This window comes from Equus przewalskii, chromosome 5 (assembly GCF_037783145.1).
Source record: "Equus przewalskii isolate Varuska chromosome 5, EquPr2, whole genome shotgun sequence".
Taxonomy (NCBI): Eukaryota; Metazoa; Chordata; class Mammalia; order Perissodactyla; family Equidae; genus Equus; species Equus przewalskii.
This window is the reverse complement of record NC_091835.1, coordinates 54,691,149-54,718,479: the sequence shown is the minus strand read 5'-3', so window position 1 is coordinate 54,718,479 and position 27,331 is coordinate 54,691,149. Positions and strand designations below refer to the sequence as shown.

General features: G+C 33.6%; 1 protein-coding gene across 49 annotated transcripts in view; it reads right to left on the bottom strand.

The window, feature by feature from the left end:
- CCDC91 (coiled-coil domain containing 91) overlaps positions 1-27,331 on the bottom strand; it is a 362,152-nt gene that overhangs the window by 130,797 nt on the left and 204,024 nt on the right. For 42 of the 49 annotated variants that reach the window (XR_011540339.1, XR_011540340.1, XR_011540341.1 and 39 more), the window contains one exon: positions 7,845-7,952. The exons of the other annotated variants lie outside the window; for them this stretch is intronic. Coding sequence is in view for 39 of the 42 variants with exons in the window: in XM_008517658.2 (XP_008515880.1) it covers positions 7,845-7,952 (108 nt within the window). In the remaining 3 variants the exon portion in view is untranslated. The remainder of the gene's footprint in view (positions 1-7,844; positions 7,953-27,331) is intronic. 49 annotated transcript variants of the gene reach the window in all.

Below are 27,331 nucleotides of genomic sequence, written 5' to 3'. Positions count from 1 at the left end.
TTCCCTCCAAGAGGTAATTCACAGATCGAATCTCCTCACACCTGTGCTTATGCCATTAACAAAGATCTTATTGTTTTTCTCTTACAGGCAAAAGAGGAAGATGAGCCCACATACTTCTTAACCACCTTGACCAAGAAGTGACATATAGTACTTTCAATCAAAAATCATTAGTGAAAACTAAGATACTCAAACTTTGTTTACTGTTCTCTGAGCTATTCTGGCAAATTATCAAACCTCAGGAGGGGGTCGTGAAAACCCCCAATCTATAGCCAGTCAGTCAGAAATACGGGAGGTCTGGGAACTTGCGACTGGCCTGAGAAGGGGCTTACGGGAACTCCCAACTTATAGCCAGTTAGTCAGGAGTATGGTAGGCCCAGGACTTGCAACTGGCGTCTGAAGTGGGGGTACTCTTGTGGGACTGAGTCCTTAACCTGCAGGATGTGCACTAACTGTAGGTAGTCTCACTTGTAAGACACCCAGTTAGTGTCCACAGAGAAGTGGAGAATTGCTTGGTGTTAAAATCCACACACTGGATGTCAGAGTGTAAGTAAATACAGTTCATAACATCCCAGCATGCTTTGTTGTAGAAACTGACTGGCTGATTGTAAAATTTACGTGGAAATGCAAAGGGTCTAGAATAGCTAAAACAACTTTGAAATATAAGAACAATATTGGAGGACTAACACTACCTGATTTCAAGACTTATTAAATATCTACAGTAAATAAACAGTGTAGTTACTGGAGTTGAGATAGACAAATAGGTAAATGGAAGTGACAGAGAGTTAAGTAATAAACTCACACACACAACTGATTTTTGATGAAGGTAAAAAGGAAATTCACTGGTGAAAGAAAAGTCTTTACAGCAATTAAATCTGTAACGCTTGGGCATTGATGTGCAAAAAAAAGAGAACTTCAATCCATATCTAGAACCATAAACAAAAATCAACTGGATAGTTTCTAAATCTGAAACTATAAACTAAAACTTTTAAAATAAAACACAGAAGAAAATCTTTTTGACTTGGAGATACGACTTCTTAGATATGACAAAAGAATGATCCACAGAAAAAAATTTGATAAATTGGATTTCATATAAATTTAAAACTTCTGTTCTTAGAAATAAATTAGGAGAAAGAAAAGACAAGCCATAGACTGTGATAAAATATTTATATCCAGAATATGTAAAGAACTCTCAAAACTCAATCATAAGAAAACAAACAGTAACAACAAATTGGGAAAAGATTTGAAAAGACACTTGACCAAAGGTGTAATGTAAAGCATTACCACAAGTGAAGTTTAACATACATTTACCATATGACCTAGCCATTCCACTGCTGGGTGTTTATCCATAGGTTCATACAAAGACTTGTACACAAGCGCTCATAGCAGCATTATTTATAATAGCCAAACATTGGCTACAATCAAAATATCCATCAACAAACAAATGGATAAACTGTGGTATAACTACAAAGTAGAACACTACTCAGAAATAAAAAGGGGCAAATTATTGATACATAGAACAAAATTAATAAACATTAAAATAATTATGTTGCAATAAAAAGGCAAAAAGTACATATTGCATAATTTCATTTAAATAAAAATTCTGTAGACTACATACTATACAGTCACTATATCAGTGACTTTCTAGGAATGAAGAAGGATGAGCAGGACAGGGAGGGAAAAAACATTACAGTGAAACACAAGGAGATCCTTAGGCATGCTGGATATGTTCATTACTTTCACTATGTTGATGGCTTCACAGGGTTTTTACATATGCCAAAACTTATTAAAATGCTTTAAATATGTGAACTTTATTATGTATCAATTATAGCTCCATCAACGTGTTAAAATATAGGACAACAACAGAATTTAAAATGGTATACTAAAAATATTTAATACAAAAGGTATGAGTAAGAAAGGAACAGAGGACCAAAACCATGTAAGACTAATAGAAAACAATGGCAAATGCCAGACTTAAATCCAGGCATATCAAGAGTTATCTTAAATTGAATGGACTAAATACTCCAATCAAAAGGCAGAGAGCGGGAGACTGAATATAAAGCAAGATAGAATAACATGCTGTTGACAAAAGATTTTACTTCAAAGACACAAATAATTTTAAAGTAAAAGAATGGAAAATGAAAAAGCACACAAATAGCATAATACAGCAAAATTGACTATGTTAATATAATACGAACTAGACTTTAAGACATGAAATACTATAGGAAGATATAGTGATTATAAATCCATGTGCATTCAACAACAAAGACCCAAAATACACGAAACAAAACTGACAGAATTGAAAGAAGGAAAAGACCAATTATAGGTGGATATATCAACACTCCTTTCTCAGTAACTGAAAGAATAAGAAAATAAAATTATTGAATTTTCAAGCACCGAAAAACACTATTAACCATATGGACCTAATTTGACATTTGTAGAACATTCTATCTTACCACAGTAGAATACACATTCTTTTCAAGTGCACATAGTACACTCATGAGGATAGAATACATGCTAAGCTACAAAACATGTCTCAATAAATTGAAAAGAAATGATTTAACAGACAATATGTTCTCAATACACAAAATTTTAAATTAGAAATCTGAGAAAGCTAGAAAAAAATCCCAAAACATGAAAACATTGTCAACAACACACTTCTAAATATTTCATAGGCCAAACAAAAACCTTAAGAAATTTTTTTTAAACATCTTGAACAGAATGAAAATGAAAATGTGCCATATCAAGACATGTGGGATGCAGTCAAATCAGTGATCAGCATGAAATCTATAGCTCTAAAATCATACATCTGAACTTCCACCTTAAGAATCATAAAGAACAGAACAAATTAAACTCAAAGGAATAATAAAAGTCAGATCAGCAATGAAATAAAAAACAAAGAAATCAATGGAACCAAAAGCTGCTTCTTAAAAAAGATTAATAAATAAATAAACCTAAACCAATTGATATAAATTCCCAATATCAGTAATGAAAGAGGGGACATCACTATAGATCTTACAGACACCTAAAAGAATAAGAGAACATTATGCTTTTCTAATAAATTTAATGACCTAGATGCAAAGCAAAAGTTCCTTGAAAGACACAGATTACTAACACTACTAAAGAATAGAAAATTAGTAATTAAAAACCTTTTCACAAAGAAAATTACAGACCCATAAGACTTCTCCAGTGGATTCTACCAAACATTTAAGAATGAAGTAATATTAATCCTATTAAAATCCTTTTACAAAACAGAGGAGGAAGGAATACTTCCCAATTCATTTATGAGACCAGTATTACTCTGATATCAAAACCAGAAATAGATATCACAAGGAAAAAAAAACTATATACCTATATTCACCATGAACATAGACAAAAATTATCAACAAAATTTTATGCCACTGAATCCAGCAATATATAAAAAGGATAATTTCTCATTAACAATAGGATTTAGCCCATGAATATAAAGGTGGTTTGCTATATAAAATCAATTAATAGAATATATAATATTAATAATATAAAAGAAGAAACACATAATCATGTTAATAGATGTAGAAAAATAAAGTGACAAAAGCTAAACACTTGCTCATGATTTAAAACTCTCAGCAAAACAGTAACAGAATATAACTTCCTCAACCTCATAAATGGAATCTATGGAAAACCTATAATTAACATAACACTTAGGGGTGAAAAATTGAGTGCTTTCTCTCTAGGATTGTGAATAAGTCAAGATGCCAACTGTCATCACATCTATTAAATGTTATACTGGAGGTCCTAGCAGGTGAATTAGGGCAAGAAAAAGTAATGAAAAACATAGAAATTGCAGACACAGTAGTAAAACTGAGTAATTCCCAGATGACATAACAAGGTACAAAGAAAATCTTAGCAAACTGAAAAAAAAGCTACAGACTTAAAAGGTTAATTTACCAAGATCTCAGGATGAATATCAACATACAAAAACCAACTGCACTAATATCCTAGCAAAGAAAATCTGAAAATATAATTTTAAATTACATTTACCATAGCATCCTAAAAATGAAACATCTACAAATAAATTTAACAAAGTATGCCTGAGACCTATATATTGAAACCTATAAAACATTACTGAGAGAAATTAAATATGAACTAATACACAGATAAAAATACCATGTGCATGGATATTGGAAGACTCAATATTATTAAGATGGCAATTTTCTCTAAATTTACCTTAGACTATGCAATTCCAGTCAAATCACGGTAGGCTTTTTTAGGGAAATTGACAAACTAACTCTAAAATGTATAAGGAAATGCATATTACCTAGACTAGTCAAACAATTCTCAAGAAGAATAAAGTTGGAGTTCTTACACTACATAATATAAGACCTACAATAAAGCTATACTAATCAAGAGTATGGTATTGGTGTACAGATAGAAAACTAGATCAATGCAGGGGTCCTCATCGAGGGGTGATTAACCACCCCCATCCTCCCAGGGGACATGTAGCAATATTTGGAGACATTTCTGGTTATCACAACCAAGGGCATGATATGGCACCTAGTGGGTAGAAGTGAAGGAGGCTGCTAATAATATTAGAACACACAGGACGGTCCCCACAACAATTATTCAGCTCCAAATGTCAATAGCGCCAAGGTTGAAAAACACTACATCAACAGAACAAAATCTGCACTCATATGGTCAAATGATTTTCTCTAGAGATGTTAGTGTAATACAATGAAGGAAAAGATACTCTTTTTTATAAATGGTGCTGGAATAAATGGATATCTGACTCCAGAGTGCACGTTTGTAACTACTTGGCATTAGCGTTAATTTCCTTTTCCCTTAAACTCTTAATTTGAGAAAAAAAAAAGAGAGAGAGACACACACACACACACACCGCCCCACACACAAAAGGTTGAACCAAATTATTCCTAAGGAACCACCCAGCTATTACTTTTGTTAAAATAAATTTACTTATTTCAAATTTCAAATGGCATCTCAATAAACATGATTTGAAAAACAAGTGTGGGGTCATCATTTTTACACTTTACATGATTTTACCTACTAATCATCTCCTCTTTTAGTGTTTGGATTTTTAGATACCATTTCATCACACTGAACTGCTTATGATCCTCTACAAGTCCTGTGGTAGCTCTGAGTGCTCTTCACCAAATACTGCCAATTGATGAACACGGGATGTCTTTCTGTTTATTTAGGTTATTTTTGATTTCTTTCAGCAATGTTTTGTAGTCTTTGGTATACAAGTCTTTCACCCCCTTGGTTAACTTTATTCCTAGTATTCCTTAAGATACTATTGTAAATTTAATTGCTTCCTTAATTTCCTTTCTGATTGTTCATTGATTTTTGTGTGTTAATCTTTTAAACCGCAACTTTGCTGAATTCATTTACCAGTTCTGCTGTTGGCTATATTTGACAAGGCATTATTAAAAAAAGACAAGTTCAGCATTGTTTTCACAAGAAAAAGACAATTCACCAACATCGAATTCCAGGTAACAGGAAAAGTTCAAAAATGTGGAGGCTTGCAGGGATAGCCACCTTCCTAAGCTCAACTTATAAAATAAACAATTAAGAAGGCCTTTGAGCAACAAAGACCAACTAAATTCAGCCTTGCATTTAAGTTTTAAACCAAGAGTATGTTAGTCACATGCACTGTTAAAGATTCAGTTGATTAAAGTATCGCTAAACAAAGATCCAATAGGCTGTGACTGTCCTGTACATACTGCATTTGGATCAAATGGTTTGGGGAAAAGAGACCACTGCGATTTCTTCAACCAAAGTTTGACAAAGTAATCTTTAATAAGAAAAAGAGACACAGACAGGCAAGCACGAAGATAGAAACATACAAACACATTAAATCTAGGAAGTAGGTCTCTAAAATAACTGTGGGTTTGCCTTTGACAAATGGATCTGATTGTAATCAAACAGATAAGAAGCAAGAAGAACCATTACTCTAAACTGTGACCATTTGCTACCTAAAATGACCCAAGGCTCCCAATTTTCTATAGACAGGAAGCAGGCTGAGAAATGGTATAATCTCAAATACTCACATTAGATACAGCCAACAAAGATATTGAAAAATTTAGCATCTACAAAGAACAATGGACTAGAGATCCTGTCCACAAAGCCTGAAAAGAGAATCATGGTAAATCAAAGAGCAATCCTACCCCCAAGTCAGAGATTCTTAATCTGTCCATAGAGATTTTAGAATTGTTGCATATTAATGGTAGCTGTGCACGTCTGATCCTCATCTTTCTTACTGAGAGTGTTGACAGCAAATACCCTACCTTTATCTCGACGCTATGCACTAGACAAGTTTGGGGTAAACAACAGGTATTTTAGTTTCTAGTTCTTCAGGTCAAAAGGGACTATATATCTAGAGCTGATAATGTAGAGACTGTAGCACATCACTCCCCATCTAGCATCCAAAGATCCTAGACTTGAGGCCACAGCGAGAGAAAACTTTCACATTTTTTCCCATGGGGCCAGGATAAGCAAATTTGCTTGTGAGATGGAGACTGCAAATATTTGGTGACCGAAAGAGCAGACTGTGGTATACTAGTGCTGTTTATTAAATATTTCCTGCTCTCTCTCTTCCAGGTTCACAGCAGGATCTCACTACCTGGGCCCCATTATGATTGGGTGGGGCACTGTGGATATAAATTAGGAGTGGAAGTGTCATTTCCAGTCCAGAATACTGAATTACTGGTCGGAAATTTGACTGGGCTTGTTTTTACTCTGCAATGGTCACAGGTAATGTTCTACATAGGAACTACACTATCAGGCTAGTTCCCAGGGTGAAGACAACATGAGACTGAGCCCCAAAATAACCCTCAATATTTATGTAGCATAAGGAAGATATAAATTTTTGCAGTCTGAAGCCAGCGAGTTTAGGGCATAACCTGGTCTGTCCTGGCTAGCACATGCCTTAGGAGGTTTCACAGTTCTATGACCTTAATTCTTCTTTGTGATTTTTCTGTCCATTAACAAAGTCATATATTTCATACCTTGACAACCTGGTATTTCACTACCCAAGAGTATAATTGTTACATCAAATTTATAAAATTCTCTGTGTATTTCTTCTTCTAAGCCATTTATTTAAATGACGATAAAAAATAATTAATAGAACTGACCCTAATCTTGGGGATGGGGTGGCATATTTATAAATCTCCATTTAAATTCTACAACTAATTCTGTTTTCCTAATTCTTAGTCTATTTCCTTCCCATGATATAAACTAGGTTCTTTAAATAAAGGTGATTTTATTTTCACCTGCCAAGTTTTACATTATTCAAAAATACTACTAGGAACATTTTGCGTATATTATTTCTACTATGACAAATCTATAAACGCTCTTCAATTGTTTAGTGTAAATCAGCTAACCATGTTTTTAATGACTTCTAAGACATTAAATCAAAAAAATTCAACAGAAAAATTCAAATAGAAATCAATGTCTATATGCAACGAAAGGTAACTCAAACATAAATAAGTACTTAAAAAAATTCAAATATTATTTATCAGTTTTATATCACTAGAAATCATTTCACATGCCATAACATACTTATAGTCACCTCTTTGCTTCTGTTATTTGATGAATAATATTTTAACCAAGAAATTAAGATAAGAATTATCATTAATTTGAGAGAGAAGCATGTATTTCAGGCCTTTAATCCTATTTTTAGTCTATCATAAAATTCCCAAACTTTAACATTGAGTTTACATAAGCATATTTTTTTCTCCAAAATACACCAAGGAAAGTAAATGGCACGAAACTGAATAAACAGTTATAGAGCTCTCAGGGGAGGAGAGTCAGAAGAAAAGTATAAATATATAATGGATGTGCAATTTTATTACCTGAGTATTTAACAACTCTTCACATTTGTGTGCTTGTTTCTCAATTGCAGAAATGTACTGTTTTTCAATAGCTTCTATTTGTTGTTTAACTGAAGACTGCAGCAGTGCCTAAAAACAAGCAAAAAAGTCATGTGGATCACAAACAAAACTTGGAGTCTACTGTTGGCATGAGAATCTTTTTTGACAGTTGTACATATCTGAAATATGATACTCTTCTGCATTACAAAATACACTTTTGTGAATACTGAAGTACATTCATATATAACACTACTTTAAGCTTTCAGTTATAGGCTTTCCTATTGCCAAGACTCGAGTTTTTGGCTTAGATGTTCCTTCCACACACCTTTTCCTTAAAAAAGGCCAAGTCATAGAAGATGATAAAGAGGGTGAGTAGTTCTGTTAAATATAAATTCTGTTTAGTGAAGACCACACAGGATGAGAAGTGTATGAAAGCTGCTGAAAAATAGAAAAAAAAAAGAAAAAAACCAGACATATTTCACTGGCTGACAAAACTCCACATCCTCTCGGCACACTGTAATACCCCATGGGCCAAGCATGATCTTCAAGACCACAAGTCAAGTAAAAGCAGATGGAAATTCTGAGCAATTTCAAACATAAAGGAACTACCCCCCAGGAAGTTCATGCCCCTAATGTGAAAAGGTATAAGTCAAAGCGTGGAAGTCAGAATCTCAAGGCAGTATTCAGAAAAAGTAATAAAATTTGGGAGACTGGAGAAACTTAAGTGGGTAGTGTAAATGCTGGAACCTCAGTCAGTTAAATATAAAGACACTAATACTGTTCTAAGCGAAGCCAAATCAGCGTTTGAAGATGTTCCACCCGCTCACTTCCTTATTGGAGATGCTTAGAATATTATCATCTTTTTTCCTTTCCTTTTTTTTTAAAGCATTCTATGTTATACTTACCATGCTGCCAATATTATCTAACATGCTATTTATAAATCCTAAATCATTCTAAAATATGCACTCAACCATATCCATAAGAACTCTTTAGCAAATATTCTATTTTGAAGGTCTATCTGGATAATAAACTACTCATAATCAAAATAGTAAGTTGAAACAGACACATGTCTTATAGGAAACAGATCTTTGGCACGTTCACCAAGAAAAGAAAAATAAGCCAAATCTCTTAAATAATCTCTGTTTTGAAAATAGATTTACTTGGTTGGAAACAACATGCATTAAGAAGCTAACTAAATATGCATGTATCTTTAAAAACTGAGACAAAAATATTTTTAAAACCTCTGGATGAGTCTCAAATTTTCAGAAAATTAACTTTCTTTTGTAAATGTTAGACTGTCTGATGATGCTACTACTCCTATAATTCAACAGTCGTCACTCTGAAGCTTGAGAATTACTAGCACATTAGTAAAGGAAAATAAAGCTCTGACTGAGGTTTAACCAAAATATAAAGAACTGCTTAAAAGAACTGCGTTAGGTCTTCATTTCTACATTATACGTCCTCTAAAGATTCCATAATGATTAATTTACATAAAGCACCAAAATGTAACCTCTTAAACCATGACTAGACAATGTCCAGCTCTAATTTACCTTTGGTAAATACAACATACTACTTGTTGGACTTTAGAAAATTTAAAGAACAGTACAGTTACAGATAATTCCCTTGGGTATATTCACAGCATCTTTCGTAGAGAGAACAGTGTCATGCTTTTTTGGGACTTGGGATATGATAGAATTGTTTTGCTTAAGAGAAAGAACTGTTTTCACTTACCTATTTGTCATGGTTCCAAATAATCCCACAGTTTAAATACCCAATTATTAAATACCCAATTAGACTACATCCTTTGGAAGGATGGGTACATTAATGAAATACAATAATATTTTCTCATCATAATTGAGAAACACAATAGTATTTTTTCCCTCTAGTTATTGATTTGTACACCTTATACTCATTTTCTTCCAACTTCAAGGAGGCAATCACCATAGGACAATGAGTCAAGTAAGAGCCAAAGCTGTAGAGAAAAGCTGTGCAAAAGTAGCCAGCCTTTCATATAGTTCAAACCTCCCACTATAACCCCATTCAGTTATTTAAATCCACCCATTTACAAAAGAGAAATGAAGATAGGGACTGGGGACATAATGACTAAAAGAAAAAAAGTCTGTCCTCACTGACTTCAGTCTACTGTTTAGAAATATTCTCTATATAACTATACACCACAGGTATAGGTAAGGAGTGTATCCGAGAAAGAAAAGATGCCTGAAGCCTGCTTGTAAGGCTCAGGGCTAAACACAGGGAACATTAAATGGATAAGAATAGCTGGAGTTAATAGTGGAGGCAAATAGTAAGGCAAGAAGGTAGAAAGTAGGAAGATGCCAGATATTAAGAGACCTTGTATGCCATAACAAGACTGTTTAAAAATTTAGCCTACACTATTTAAAAATGAGCCAGCCCTGGTGGGCAGGGTCCTGCTATGCTGTACACAAAGTCACTAGGAATAGGAATCGACTCGATGGCACTAACAAAATCAACAATGGGATTATTAATGCACACTCTAAACAAAGGAGGTAACTTCTAAAAACTATCCATACAACTAGAATATTAACCATTATGGACATACTTACAAATACACACTGGTACTAGCTACCTGCTTTTATGGCTTGATCTATCATTACATAACTGGAAATTTATTTTCCAATGTAATATACCCTAATAATTGTCTTTAAATTTCTGATAAATTCTAAGTATAAAAATGAATATTAATCTTAACACTTTCCTGCAATTTTTTTCCCTCTGTAATTGTCTCTATAGATACCAAAGACAAACAGAAGTCTTCTCTTGGTCTTATACAATACTATGAAAAGATACATAAAAGAATTATTTCCTTTATAAGCTATTTAAAAATATTCTCAACACATATAAAGCATTAAGACTCTCATGGTATGTAGAGGCAGAAAAACAAAGATGTATACAAACATTCTATAATGAGAAAAATGCTATCAAAGGCAAGGAACATTTTGTTAATTTTCAACATATGTAAGTTTTAGCCTCAGTTCTATCAGCGATTTTCTGTATCATCCCAGGGAACTAAAGTCACTAAGCTTGAGGAAAACTATTTACCATACTTCTTTAAGAATAATTTTAAAGATGTGAACAAGACTCCTTGTTCCTTTAGTACAGGAACTATATCTTACTCATCTTTATATATCACACACAGCTTCTTACAGAGTCCCTTGTACATACACAGTAGACACATGCAATAGCTACTTGGTGAGTGATGATCCTTGTACTAAGATTAATATTTTTAAAGATCATAGGATGAACAGCACCGATATTCACTGGAAAGTTCACTCTGCTTTAAACTGTAACTACCAAAGTTCAGTTAGCAAATTTGTTGCTGAACATATTTAATCCCTACCAGGGATCTCAATTTTTTAAGTTATTATTTTAGACTAGGAATACCCATTCTTTCTACTCCACAGGATATATTCTGAGTAAATAAAATAGTGTGTGTGAAGGACTACAAACTCTTCAGAGGGAAAACTATGTTATAAATTCTACAATTATTAGACTCATAGAAAACAAAGATAAGTCAAAAACCACCCCACCCCAACCAACACTGATAAGCAGTAGATATCTATTTTTAATGGAACTCAATATACACTGGAATTTAACTCAGTAGAGAAGTACAGTCAAAGTAGACTACTGCAACTCAAACTATAGCCCATTGTCCCATCAAATCCTGTGTTTCTTCTCCCTTTAAACAGTCCATTCTTACAGATCTGATTCTAGACTCATCAAATTAAATGACTCATCCAGATTCGCAGAGCAGATGTGTCTAAAGAACCAGATGGCCTCCAAAACATTAATATCATGTTGGTATCTAGTACATAACCTTAAAAGAACACTTCATAGCTAATTTTAGGCAACAGTAATTAGATTATTTTACAAGCTGCAAGAAAATTTCGTTCTCTAAGTTATACTTTACAAATGAAAAGTATAAAGGTTGAGAAAAGTATAAAAAGTATAAAGTACATGAGTAAAAGTATAAAGCATATGAGAATAAAGTATAAAGCATATGAGAAAAGTATAAAGCTATGGAGGCTAAATGTATAGAGGCAAGCTAGAGGCAAAAATGTATAATAAATAGCCCCACTAAAATTTAAGCCCTAGGGGAAGAGGAATCTTTGCCTAATTCACTGATGTACCCAATGCACCCACAACAGTACCTAATACATAGAAGACATTTGACAAATATGTTTTGAATGAACTGAAGAAATTAATCATAATTTCAGTATTTCCAAGCCTCATTATTTCTCTATTCACAGAGAGACTATTAAAACTTTGATGTTAATTATATTCTCAGTTTAGCTTTTTGACTACCGTAGTTACAGACAAATTAATTATTGTAAAGGGTCATTTGAAATCAAGCACAATTTCATCTTTCTTCCAAAAGTATCACAGTTTGCTTTTCAAAAGTCTATTTCAGACATTTTCCAATTTGTAACTAAAAATAAAATAAGCAAAACCAAGAGGTATCTGCAAAAGGGTAAGTTAAAACTCTGAAAGGATACTTTTATGTTTTTTCTGGTGTAAGTACTCTTTTTAAGCATAATATTACTTTGAATTCTGCAAAGCTATTAAACTATTAGCAAGCCTTATAATATTTCCTCAAAATTTCAAACATATTATAAGTTTATTATTCAAAAGGAGAGCCTACTTGACATTTGAAAAAAATGATGAATGCCATTTTACTCAATCATTCATCCATCTTTTTCCATGAGTTCTACATACCTGTTTTACAGATAAAGAAACAGACACTGAAGTGAGGAAATGTGCCCAAAATCACATGAAAAGACTCAGTGGAACAAAGAACTGGATTCAGATCCACCTACGCAGTTCCCTGCTTGTCTCAGCTGTTCTATCCTGGTAAAGTGAATTTCTCTTCATGAACTAAGCACTTAGTCTATTTTATCAACCATTTAATTATTTATCCATTCTTCATTTATCAAACTAATATTTACTAAGCACATACTTTATTCCAGGTACTGTTCTAGGCACTAGGGATACAGAATGAACAAAGCAGACATGAGCCTGCCTCTCCTGAGCTTACAGCATTAGCAAGGGGATTAGCAAGGGGATGGGGAGGGTGGAGAGAACAAGGAAGTTTGGAAGGTAGACTATATAAGAAGTCATTTTTGGTTTTTTTGAGGAAGATTAGCCCTAAACTAACATCTGCTACCAACACTCCTCTTTTTTTGCTGAGGAAGACTGGCCCTGAGCTAACATCCATGTCCATCTTCCTCTACTTTATATGTGGGATGCCTGCCATGGCATGGCTTGATAAGCAGTGCATAGGTCTGCACCCAGAATCCAAACTGGCAAACCCCAGGCCGCCGAAGCAGAAGAATGCAAACTTAACTGCTGTGCCACGAGGCCAGCCCCTAAAGAAGTCATTTCTGATGGCTATTAAGAAAACAAAAAGGGATAACAAAGAAAAGAATAATGGAGGAGAAAATTTTCAGAGAGGATAGTCAAGAAAGAGCTCTCTAGAAAAGTTGAGGTATCACAAGTGAAAAAAACTCAGCCATATATAAAGTCTGTAGGAAGAAGATTTCCATCAGAGGAAAAAGTGCAAAATCCTAGGGTGGGAATAAGGCTGATGAGTTCAAGAACTAGAAAAAAGGCCGAGGTAGATCACATGATCCAAGGAATTCCACCAGATGCTACAGCTACACCAGATTGCTTTTTATCCTTAAACAGGTCAAACTTCTTGGGGAGCCCTATGGTTACCAGAGGGGAAGGGAGAGGGTGCGGGTGAAAGGAGTAAAAGGGCACATGTGTACAGTGATGGATGGTAATTAGTCTCTGGGTGGTGGACATGATGTAGTCTGCACAGAAATTGAAATATAATGATGTACACATGAAACTCATACAATGTTATAAACAAATGTTACCACAATAAAAAGGTGAATCAGAGAGCAGAAAAGTAGGTAGAGGACCAGAATCATGCACAACCATGGAAAGGCATTTAAATTCTATTCTAACTGCAATGAGAAAACCCTAAAGGCTTTAAATGAGAAAGTTTCTATAATCTGATATATTTTTTAATACCTTCAAACACTGTTGCAAAGTACCAAAAGCACTCAATGCTATCAAAACATTCTCAAACAATGGACAGTTTGTAAGAATAAAAATATGCAGCAGTGATTTTTGTGGGCTACACATATACAAGTAAGTTAGAAACTTATAATTAGTGCACCATGCAAGAACATTTTTTTATTCAGTAGTATTAAGACTAATGCAGTTATTCTCTCTGGTAATGAAGGAGTTAATCCCAATAAGAACTAGTTGAGTGTTTTTCATATTCTCACAGAAAAGTGCCACAGATATACTAGAAGTATATAGGGCAAGTAATGCATACTCAAATGTCATCTGGACCCTTTGTCAATTGGCATGCAGCTCTTCTTCAATACTTACGTTCTCCATTTTATCTCGAATCAACTGCCAACGAGGACTATGATAACAAAAACATAGTGTCCAAATGATGGCAGCTGACTACCTTTGGCTCTGAACGCTGATCTTGGGTTCCAATTTGTCTTAATGTTCAATGACTCTTGGCTAATCAAAGAGATCTTCTGCCAATTTTGGCATCTAAAATGTCAATCTATAGCTCTGTTGGCTTGTACTTTGGGAGGAGAAACTGATAGTTTGATATATCATATATTATACAAACACACAAATTGATATATCATACATATAAATATGTATTTTTTTAAAGACCTCTGAGGAGTGAGTAATCCAATTAAGGTACAGATGTGGTTGTGTTGAAAGAAAAACATTAGATTATCTCTGAAAACAGTATTTAGACATTTTAGAAAATTTTGTTGGGACACAAAGAGAAATAATGTGATTAAAACCTATCATTGAGGGCTGGCCCCGTGGCCGAGTGGTTAAGTTCGCGCGCTCCGCTGCAGGCGGCCCAGTGTTTCGTTAGTTCGAATCCTGGGCGCGGACATGGCACTGCTCATCAGACCACGCTGAGGCAGCGTCCCACATGCCACAACTAGAAGAACCCACAACGAAGAATACACAACTATGTACCGGGGGGCTTTGGGGAGAAAAAGAAAAAAATAAAATCTTAAAAAAAAAAAAAAAAAAAAAAAAAAAAAAAAAACCTATCATTGAGAGGAGATTTAAAAGTACAATGTAAAAAGGACCAGGGAGTGCAATTCTCTAGAAGGATTTCAACCTGGACTCAAGGCTTTCATTTACTCAAAATTGTCCTCAAATTCAAGTTCTGGTTCATGGTCTCCTGCTACCCAGGCTGGCCAAAGTTGAGCAACATTCAGATCCTGTAAGTTCAACCCTTGGGGAAAATGAAGGTGCACATTTCTCAGGAGTAAACTCCAGATGTCTGAGGAGTGATAGTGATGGATTTGGTCATATTTCTTTTTAGAAAGTAGGCTAGAAGCTATTATCTAAAATTATAGAAAAAATGGATTAAAAACAAAACATTTCTCCTTTCCTTTTTCCTTAATTTAAAAAAGGAGAAGTAATGGAATCGTGAAACTACTACTTTTCAAAAGTAGCAAGGCTGCTGAAAATTTACCCTGCTACAGATCTCAAGCATTTGCAACTGCATTGATTCTCAGGTTTTTCTTATGTATTTGAATCACAGTGCAATGGTACAATTCAAAAAGAAAAATGTTAAATTATGGGTGTAGATCTAAACATGGAAATTCAATATTGTCTAGCCATGCTATAATGTGCTTTGGAGGCAGTAAAAGCCAAAGAAAATCTTCAGGACAGAGGGCAGCATTCCTGTTGGCCTTGTTGTTAAGGGATTCTAGTAACATAAGAGTTGTTACCTCAAACACCACAAAAGTCTCCCAGTGAAAATTTCTTTTGTGCCATGGACAACACATTAAAATTAAGAAGTTTCTAAAATTAAGTTCAGCACAGAGACTCTGCATGTCTGCCTTCCAGATACTTTAAACTTCTGAAAAGCTGCCATATGGATATGCCTCTCCCTCAGATGCCACAACATTGTTCCTTGTGACTTGAATAAGAGCTACAGATTCAATTAAAAAAGAAAAAGAAAAGAAAAAAGAAAGGAAGGAAAGAAAAGAAGAATTCTGACTAAAAGAATCTCTTCAGAATCGTTCACAGGATTAAATGAAGCACCTGGTTATTAAAAACTAAAGACCTAAGTATCTCATTTTCTGAAACATCAGAGACCACAGAAAGAAAGAAACCCATCTAGATGTCAGGAATGTTTGGCTTAAATACACAGGCATTAATGTTCCAAGGAGGCAGTATAATTTGTTGACTAGAGCCCTGCATCAAGCTTTGAGTGACCTGGCTTTTCTTTAAAACTCCTCATCTGCTTATATGTGTTGGATCAAGGCATTGTGATTCCTCATCTAATAAATGTGGAGAATAATAGAGTTTCTTCTCCATCAGTAATGAAGGAATTCTGTGAAATTATGAGTTAATTTAATTCTTTATATGGATGATATTTCAAAATAGGATTTTCTCTAACCATTTGCTGATTTTTGAGAACTAAATTCCTCACTTTTTCATGATAAATGAAATTCATGCTATGTGGATTCAAGTTAGGATCAACATTATTTTTTAAATTACTAGATTTAAGACCATTAAAAGTAAGAATTTCCTCCAAATTAACTGAGATGCATTCATCAAATATATATCTCAAAGAACAGAAAAGAATTTTTTTCACACTGAAAAGTCATCAACATTGAGAGAAATTAGAGGTTTCATTTAAACCAATATTGACAAAGATTAAATTTTGCTTTACGTTTTCATTTTGATTATAAAGAGAATAACACTGTGAACTTCAACGGCAATGTGAGATACTTCAACTGGGTTCTTTTCCAGTTAAAAGTTAACAGTATATTACAGAAGTGATTATGTTAGGGTGATAAGTAAAATATTTAAAATCCATTGGTCTGGGCACCAATGAGAAGTGCCATCCGGAGCACTGGAACAGGTGCCAGAGGACCCCTGCGGTGCCAAGCTCTAGCTTGACTGTGCGGGCTTAGGGAAGTCCCATGGGAAGGGACAAAGTCTTCAAAGGGGCTCGGAGAAATTTTTAATATATGAACTGGTATGGAAGTGTTTCATTATTATAAGATGGCACAAAGTAGTGTTTGCTGGCTGAACATTAGCCCAGATTATGTTGTTATAATGGATTAATTATTTTAAAAAATTGGCTACATGAATATCCTGCTAACACACCAAAATAGGATAATCTTTGGACTTGGTGCTTTTGACTACATGGACTAAATCAGACTGTATATGAATTATTCCTCAAATGGTTCCTATCTCACTGTTATAAAGCAATTTGACAATCAATTCACTATAAATCAGAGACATGACAAATTCAAGTAAGTTATCCCACCTCTGGAAAAGATAAAGCCTGAGGAGTAGAAGGGGACTGATACCCAAACAGTAATGGGGGAAAAATTTAATTTTTTCTAGGCATTCTTGTATATCTTTTGAATTTTGTATTGCATGTGTATGTTACCCTGCCAAAAAAATAAAGTATTTTGAAAATAATAAGGCAAATAATTCTATTCCCTAATAATTTATCATTGGTATAAAATCTATATTCTCATACATCAAGTTTCCCCAACAATGAACTTAACTAGAACTTAAAGATAAAATCAAAACCAGCCTTCTATTCTGATGCTGTATTGCACACTAATTAGAAAGATGATAGACATCTTAAAATGGTATTTTCCCAAATGTCACTGGTTCTTATATCTCTGCTTTCCTTGCTGAGAGGCTGAGTTTTATAGTTCAAAGGAAAGAATAAAGTTAACCATTCCTCTCTTATATCCTTTCAAACAGGCACGAAATTTAAAAAATTAAAAGTAGTTTTTTGCATACATATCCTTACTTGGACTTAGAAAATTAAATGAGTATAATGATAACTTCCATCAGTTTATCTTTTCTGCCTCTAGGAACTATGGTATGCAGCCTTTCACTAACTAGAATATCGGTGGCCAAGAAAAATTAATAAAAATAAATCTGTAACACACACACCAATTATTTTTTTCCTAAAATCTAATAACGTAACACTTTTCAGGCACTATCTAAAATTGAAAATGCCTGTATCCAAATAGACCTTACTGACAATTCTGTTCATTAGAATAATGAAAGATTCAGAACCACATAATTTATATATTCTATTGACTGGAATAGTTACATAAATGATATTCTTTACAGATACTGCTATATAATCACTCTTCTAGCATTATTCCTAGATGTAGAAATTTGTTGAATAAGCTAAGATAAAACGAAGATTTGGAAAAACTTTCAACCCCACGAGAACAGGTCAAGCCACATTCAGGTCAATACGGAGAGACAAAATCATTACAGATGGAAGATACTTATGATTCAGTTGCCTGAATTTTTATAATAATAAGTAGAAATGTGTTATTAATCAGTTTCTGGGTGGCATAGGACTGACATTGATCAAATTTTCAAGTCTGATCAACATTAGTCATAAATATTAATACGATGTGATATAAAAAGGAACCCATAACATTTAAAGTGCATTTTAGAAGGTAAGCCATAATAACCAATGGGGAAAAGGCAGGGCTTACACGTCTTAATAAACAACTAACTAAATAAACCCTATCCATTTAAAACTACTTATCTTTGGAGGGATTTTTCAAGGTATGCTCTGCAGCAGAAATTTAAAATTTGTATTCTCAGTACAGAGTGAAGTCTTCCCCGCTTCAGTCCTTTGACCATCAGGCTGTGGATCCAGTCACAATATAAACGAAAGCCTTCAATCTATATTAAAACAGTTTTCTTACAAGGTTTCCAATGCCTTTTGGTTTTGGCCCGGCTGGAAAAACCACAAGAATAGCCTTGCATGCAAAATTCTGGCTTAGCCCAGGAAACTCAGAGGCACATAAGAACTATTCTCAACTACCAAACCTTTCTCAATCCTCCGCTGAGGTTAAGTTTGGTGGGAGGGATAAGAATGGACAAGCCAAGTCGTTAGTTCCAAACCAATCACTAGCATCTAGCATATTGTTAGGCCAAACTCTACTGGCAACTGCAAAAATCTTTATTTGTCCAGGAAAAATCTGATCATACGATAAAAGCTGGAATTTATGAGAATCCTTGTTCAATCAAATAACTAAAACTATAAACTTATTTCATATCCTTGGGTTAACAAAATGGTGAAATTCAAAAAAAAAGATATATGACAGGTCTCACCATATCTTAATTTTTACTTCTTCCCTCTTTGCACAAAAAGTTAGCAATCTCTAATTAGGGGAAAATATCACAAGAAGAAAAAACAAAGTTGTCCCCCCCCACCTTGTTGGAGCAAAACTTTATACAATACAAGTAATTCTACACCCTGGGAAAAATTGGTCTCCTAAATGTAATATGTTCCCCCTTATAAAACAGTACAAAACAACTCAAGAGTTCAAATAAAATACTAGCAAGTGGATGCTTTTGAAAAAAGAAATATAGCAGGCATGTGATATTCCAAGCTGGCATTTAACATATGGTACACTGCTAAAATTCAAAGTAATCCTTACCAAAACGTACTTAAGGCATACTTAACCTTTACAGGTCTGGTTGGCAAATGCATGCACATAATATACCAAGGTAAGAAAATATAGCTCTACAGTTTGAGACGAGGGTATACAAAACTCTTCTAGCATCAAGACGAATGTGATGACCAGAAACCAATCTTCATATCACCAAAACACTTTTGCAGAAAATGTTTAGGTTAGGCACCCACAAGAAGGCCAAGAAATATAATACACCTTAAATCATTATAGTTATAATTATAGTTCTAGTTATACACATTATAGTTATAGTTATATAAATATCAAACAAAACTCCATTTTCTTTTTTGCATGCTTCAGGCTATTTTCTAATCTCCATTTTTGCCAATCTACTATGTTAAAATTCAATGATGTTTCAACACTTAGCCTATCTGCTATGATTTGAAAAATAACTAAATCCTTTAAATTTAAACAACAGAGTATAATTTAATTCGAAAAACAAACAAGCTGAGCCAGAACCAAGAAAATAACTTGTAAATATAACTTCAGGATAAAATTTGAAAATTTGTATAGAAGAGTTTCAAAAGGGAAAGCTCTTTTTCTAACTAATCTATTTTAAAGTGAACATCAGGATTAAAAGAAAAAAAAAGGGAAGGGAAGGAGTCTATTGTCATTGCTTTGAAAAAGAAGATTCTGTATACCGAAGCAAAACAAAAATGTTAACCAAAAAATATGTCCATATCTTACTTGAGTCCAACTGGAATTTTTAATGAACTGGGCTTAACATAAGATAAAATAAAAACAACATGTTGAACTTAATTTCTTGAGCACTTTCCACTCACTGTTAACAGCATGTTAGCAAAAGTTTCAGCTTTGAACTTTCACACACTGAGTCAACTAGTACTTTCCTTGGAAAATTCTTGCCAAAAGTTATTTAGGATAAAAAGAAAAGTCATTTCAAGAATGTGGCAGCATCTAAAATGGTTTTACCTCAAGTGCTTAGATACAGGGTATTAATTGTATAGATGTATACAGTGACACTTCTGAAAAGAAAAATAAGAAGCAAACCTATCTATGCAAGAGGTAGAGATAGTGATATACTTTCTCTTTAAAAGACAGGCACCTTAATTCTTTAAGTTATAGAATTACATCTTTCTGTATGCAAAAATTTCCCAATGTCAAGGGAAACACACACACACACACACCCTTGACAGGTTCAATATTAGATGATAAAATGGGAAAAAATGGTACCAGGCTGAAATACAATATTTTGACAGACAAATAAGTATGAAGGGATAAGACAATGATTAACAACACCCTTCCTAGCATAACAACTTCCAGAACTTTAAAGAAAATACAGACACCTAGATCCGACCTACATCAACCACTTTGGAATTTCCAGAGAAGAAACCCACCTTGGCATATGCATTTTTAAAAACCAATAAAAGTAATTTATCATGTGCTGCAAAAGGTGAGAACAAGGGATTAAGATATCTTGATCAATGACAACTGTTGAGGCCATCTTAAACAAAAACGTATCACACTAAAATGATTACTCATTATCTTTTAAAAAAAATTAAGATATTCTACATCCTGGATAGTAATCTTGATAGAGAAAACTACAGACATAATAACTGTGAAGTCTGAGCCAGTATATATACTCGAGAATGACAATTTCAAGACAAAAGCCCAATTAAACAAGTAAAGGAAAATTCTTACGCTGCTTGTAAACATTCTTAGATGTGGCATGCTGCTATGGAAAGCCTTCCAAGATCTACATTTACTTCACTGTTGTTAATTATCAGGATAAAAGATTTTAAAAATCACGACATGAAAGAAAAAATAAACAAAATTAAGTAAACAATATGGGGAAAGTTGGCATATGTAACATATTAGCTTTAGCTTTGTTTTCTTCTGTACTTTAACAGAATTTCATATGTCCTTTTCATCAATCTGAAGCAAGCTATTTATTTTCTAAATGAACAAAAAAATGCCGGGTTTTTCACAGGAGCCCAGGAATATGAAGGGCTGGGCCACCATCTCTTTGCCTTAAATGGATATTTCTAAAAAGACTGAAACAAAAATCCACATTGTATTACTTTGAGAAGTAAATTAATTAATAATCAGCTGTAAGACAATGACAAGGCATTGAAATTGCTATGTCAGAAAATTGACATGTTAAGTATAAATAATGGTAATTAATAATAGCTAATATTTATTAACAGCATTATTATTGTCCATACAATATTCATTATCTCACTGGATCCTCACCACACTCCTATGAATAGGTTCTATGGTTTATTCCCTTATTTACTAATGAGAAAACTAAAATTCATATATAAGAAATGGCCCAAGGTCACACTTAGTAAGTACCAGAGCTGGGGCTTTGATCCAGGTCTGTCTGACTTCAAAATAATCAATCAGATCTACTCACAGAAGTACTTAGCACTCCTAAACTACAAATTTTTGCAGAGATGCAGCACCCCTTCAGAAATTCATAAAGATACATAAATTTTTACATGTCATTATAAAAGGTAGAAAAAATAAGAATATGAGTACATAACACACAACAATACAAAATAACTTTGGATTTTAAAGTTGTTTAAATATGGCACTAAGTTGCAGATTTTCTTTACCAGTTCCTGCAGTGGATGATTTGAAGTTGAATGAATAAAGAGTTACAAAAAGAACAGAATTCCAATTTGATGAGGTCAGCTAATCTCTTAAATAGAGGACTAATTCAAGGTGATTGAGAATTTTCAATTCTTTGTGAGAAATTTAAATCATAACATAATTTACTTCTATTTTTTAATCAGAAACTGCTGAACAAATCACTTGGGAGCTTTAAAAAGTGTTATTGCATTTGAATGGTGTTAGTACAACAGGATATGCTAATCAAAATCTACTAAAACTTCAGGAGACGTTTTTATCTGGTTACTAATGGAAAAATAAGACTGGCATATAGATTTTTAAGGTTTAAATTACTATTTGAAGCCATGGTGATTTGCTGAAACGAAACTTCAAAACTTATTCTAAAATTCATTAAGAGGTACAATACCAGAATTTAATCATGCAAAAGAACAGTCCTGCACTTTAGAAAAGCACTAGAAAAAGAAATCAGCAATGATCCACGGGTTGAAGTACTCTTATACAAGATGATGTAAATGAATCTTTAACTCTTGTCCATATAGTGAGAATAAAGAGAATGTTATGACTCCTACGTATTCTCTGATCCCAGGATCATCATTTTTTAAATGAAGAACATATGTAATGTAGTAACCACTATTTTAATAAGGATTAAAAGAAATAAAGGAAGAGGCAGGACTTCTGGAATGGTGATGTTAGAAGCTCAGGGAAATCTCTACCCCAGAGAGGTATCTTTTAAGCAAGACAGATTAGCAAAAGCAACCATTCAAAGTCTCTGGAGATTGATCAAAGGGCTTACAACAAATTGAGCAGCATTTATTCAACAAAATTTATAGAAACCACTAGTGAGAACAGTGGGAGGCTGTGATACTCAACCTAGGGACTTTACTCACCCTCCAACCCACCCACAGCTCAGCTTTGCAGAAGAACTTTGTCAGTGGGCTCAGCAGCCAAGTGACAGTTCTCATCTCCCCCAACCTATCAGTGTAAAAGACCATTCCTGGTGGTTTTGGCAGCTGGTGAATATTAGCTGATCCTATTTTCCACAGCTCCATGCCGTGGAATGTGGACAGGGCCACTGATAAAAAATACAATCCTCTTGTCCTGCAAAGCTCTGTATTGCAGGAGAGCTGCTTACTTGGGCTCAGAAGTCAACTGTCAGTTCCCACCTCTCCTAGCTTCCTAAGTAGAAGAACTATATCAGGGTTATTAAACAGCTGTAAACACTGGATGATCCCATCCTTGCGAACTCTGTGTTGTAGATGATTTGTACTGAGCAATGGTAGTAGTCATGTGGCAGATTAGCACCTACCCTCCTTCTTCTCATGCATTGCTCCATCTCCAAAAGGAGGATCTGAATGAGGAAGCCAGTGAGGAGTAAATTAACTGTCCTACTCTTCCAGTGCCGGTGCATAGCGCAGAGGTTCTGTAATAGGGAAGGGTTACAGCAAGCCTCAAAGACCGGCACAGACACCGCCCCTGCACCAAGAGGGATGACTATAATTGAAACAGACTGTGAATCACTGGATACCCTAAAGCACTGTCAAAAAGAACAATCAGCTAGAAATTAATGGAAACTAATAGCTAGATACAATAAAATATACACAAGTCAGAATCACAAAAGGGAGATCAGGGAAAGTGATAGTCAAAGAAAGCGTGGCATTAAATAGTCATTTCTGGTAGTCAGAAAGAGTATGTGCATGTCTATTTTGCTCTATAGAGCAAAATCAGAGGCTGCACAATTGGAGAGAAAAAGATTACACTAAATAATCAACAAACAAAATAGCAAGTCCCCTGAGGGTTGGGGACGCAAAGTTGCTAAAATATCTTATCTACAATGTCTAGCTTTCAACAAGAAATTACTAGACATGCAAATAAATAGGAAATTGTGTCCTATACACAGGGAAAACAAGAGTCAATGGAAACTGCCTTTGATGGGGCCCAGAAAATAGACAGCATAAAAAGGCTTCAAAGTACCAATTATAAAAATGTTCAAAGACCTAAAGAAAATCATGCTCAAACAACTAAAGGCAAGTATGATAATAACATCTTATAAACACACAATATCAATAAAGAGACAGAAATTATACAAATGAAATAAAGCAAAAATCTGGAGTGGAAAAGTAAAATAACAAAAATGAAAAATTCCGTAGATGTTCTAAATAGTGGATTTGAACTGGGAGAAGAAAGAATCAGTAAATTTGAAGAAATATCAATAAAGACTGTGAAATCTGAAGAGCAGAGTTTAAATAATGGGGAAAAAAATGAATAGAGTCTCAGAAAAATGTGAGACACCATAAGACCAGCATTTACATAATGGAAGTAACACAAAGAAGAGAGAAAAAGGAAAAGAAAAAATATTTGAAGAACAATGGCTGAAAATTTCCCTAAAGTGATCAAAAACAATCTACACATGTAAGAGTTGAATGACTTCCACATAGGAGAAACTAAAAGACATACACACCCAGAGATATCATAGTCAAAATGCTAAAAGCCAAAAACAAAGACAATTTTGAAAACAGTAGAAAAGTGACTTATCACATACAAGATAAGCTGAAAAAGATCAACAGTTTACTTCTCATCAGAAACAATGAAAGACAGAAGGCAATGAGATGACATTTTCAAAGCGCTAAAATTAAACAGAACAACAGAAAAAACTTACATCCAACAAAAGAAAAAAGAATTTTCAAGATAAAAAACTATTTCTAAAGAATGAAAATGAACTAAAGATATTTCCAGATAAACAAATTAACTGTTAGCAGGCACAACTTATAACAAATACCAAAGAAGTTCTTCAGGCTAAACCAAGTGAAATCAGAAAATAATTGACCTACATGAAGAAAAAAAGAATGCCAGTAAAATAACTATGAAGGAAACTTAAAAAGACAATATAATTGGATATTTCTTCTCCTTTCTTCTCTTAACTGATTTTAAAAGCAATTACATTACAAAAACATACATAATAATATTTGTACAAAAGACAAAGTTTAGATTCAAAGATACAAATGAGCTCAAAGTAAAAGGATGGGAAAACATACACCATGCAAATAGAAACTGTAAGAGAGATGGGTGGCTGTAGTAATATCAGAAAAAAATAGACTTTAGGAAAAAACAACTCTTACTAGAGATAAAAACAAACATCTTATAATAATAAGAGGGTAAACACATTAGGAAGATAGAACAATTAAAAACATACATGTATCTAGCAAACTATCCCCAAAGTACATGAAACAAAAACTGATGGAAAAACAATTCAACAATAATGTTGGATAGCTCAATATCCCTACTTTCACTAAAGGACAGAAAAATCAGGCAGATTATCAACAACATATACAAGACTTAAACAACACTATAAAACAACTGCATCTATAGATATCTGTAGAACACTCCACTCCAATCAAAACCACCAAAAACAAGTTCTTTGACCACAGTGAATTAGAAAGTAATAAGTCAGAAATTTGGGAAATTCATATACATATAGAAATTAAACTTCTAAAGAAACAATGGGTCAAAGAAGAAATTACAATGAAGATTACAAAATACTTTTACATGCATGAAATAAAAATACAACATAAAACTTATGAGATACAATAAAACAGGATTCAGAGGGAAATTTATAAGTGTAAATGCCTACATTAAAAAAGTATCAAGTCAATAACCTAATTATCCATCTTAACAAACAAAAAATAACAAACTAAGGCCAAAGCAAGCAGAAGGCCAGGCAAAATGAAGGTTTGAGTGGAAATAAATGAATTAGAGAATAAAAAAACAGGATAGAAAATAAAAAGTTAATTTTGTGAAAACATCAACAAAATGAACAAAACTTTACACAGATTGACTAACTAAAGAACAGAGATGACTCAAATTATAAAATTAAGAATGAAAAAAGAGACATTACTACTCACCTTACAGAAATAAAAAGGATTATAAGGGAATACTATAAACTACTGTACACCAAAAAAATAGATCACTTAGATGAAAGACAAATTCCTAGAAAGATAAAACCACCAAACTAACTCAGGAAGAAAACAGAAAATCTGAAAAGAACAATAAAAAAAGACTGAATTAATTTTAAAAAGTTCCCACAAAGAAAAGTCCAGTATCACATGGTTCACTGAATTCGTGAATTCTACAAAATTCTTAAAAAAGAATTAATACCAATCCTTCACATACTCTGCCAAAAAAGAAAAGAGAAAGGAACACATCTTAACTCATTCTGAGGTAAGTATTATACTGATAGCAAAGCCAGATAGAGACACCAAAGAAAACTACAGACCTTTATGAATACTGATGCAAAAATAATAAAATTATTAGCAAACTGATTCATGCAACACACAGAAAAGAACTATAATTATCCCAGGAATGCAAAATTGACTTAATACCCAAAAATCAGATGAAAGTCACATTCATAAAGAAAAAAAATCATCATTTCAACAGACACAGAAATAGCATTTGAGAAAATCCTGCAAATTTTCCAGGATAGAAGAAATCGAACAAACTAGAAATATAAGAGAACTTCCACAATCGAAGAAGGGCCATTTATAAAAAACTCACTGATAACATCATACTTAATGGTTAATCACTGAAGGTTATCCCCCTAAGATCAGGCAAATGACAAAGATGTATGTGCTTGTAGCTCTTATTCCAATTGTATTAGATGTTTAGCTAGGGCAACTAGGTAAGAAAAAGAAATAAAAGGCATCCAGATTGGAAAAGAGGAAGTAAAATTATCTCTGCCTGCAGACGGCATAATCTAGTACATAGAAAATCCTAAGAAATCTACTAAAAACACTGTTAGAACTAATGAACATGCATCTAAGAAGAATATACAAAAATCAATCCTGTTATTAGATGCTAGCAATGAACAATCTGAACAAGAAATTAAGAAAAACAATTCAATTTACATTACCATCAAAAAGAATAAAATGTATAGTGAAAACTATAAAACATATTGAAAGAAATTAAAGAACATAAAATAAATGTAAAGACATTTCATGATTATGGATCAGAATACTTACTACTATTAAATGGCAATACTCCCTAAATTGATCTACATATTCAATGCAAATACGATCAAAATCCTACCTCAATTTTTTTAAAAATTCACATGATGATCCTAAAATTCATATGAAAATGCCAATGACCAAAACAATTTTGAAAAAGAACAAAGCTGAACTATGCACACTTCCTGATACCAAAAACTTACTACAAAACTACAGTAATCAAAAGTGTGGTACTGGCTTGAGGATAAATATACAGTTCAATGGAAAGAAAGTGAGTATAGAAATAAATCCTCATACACAC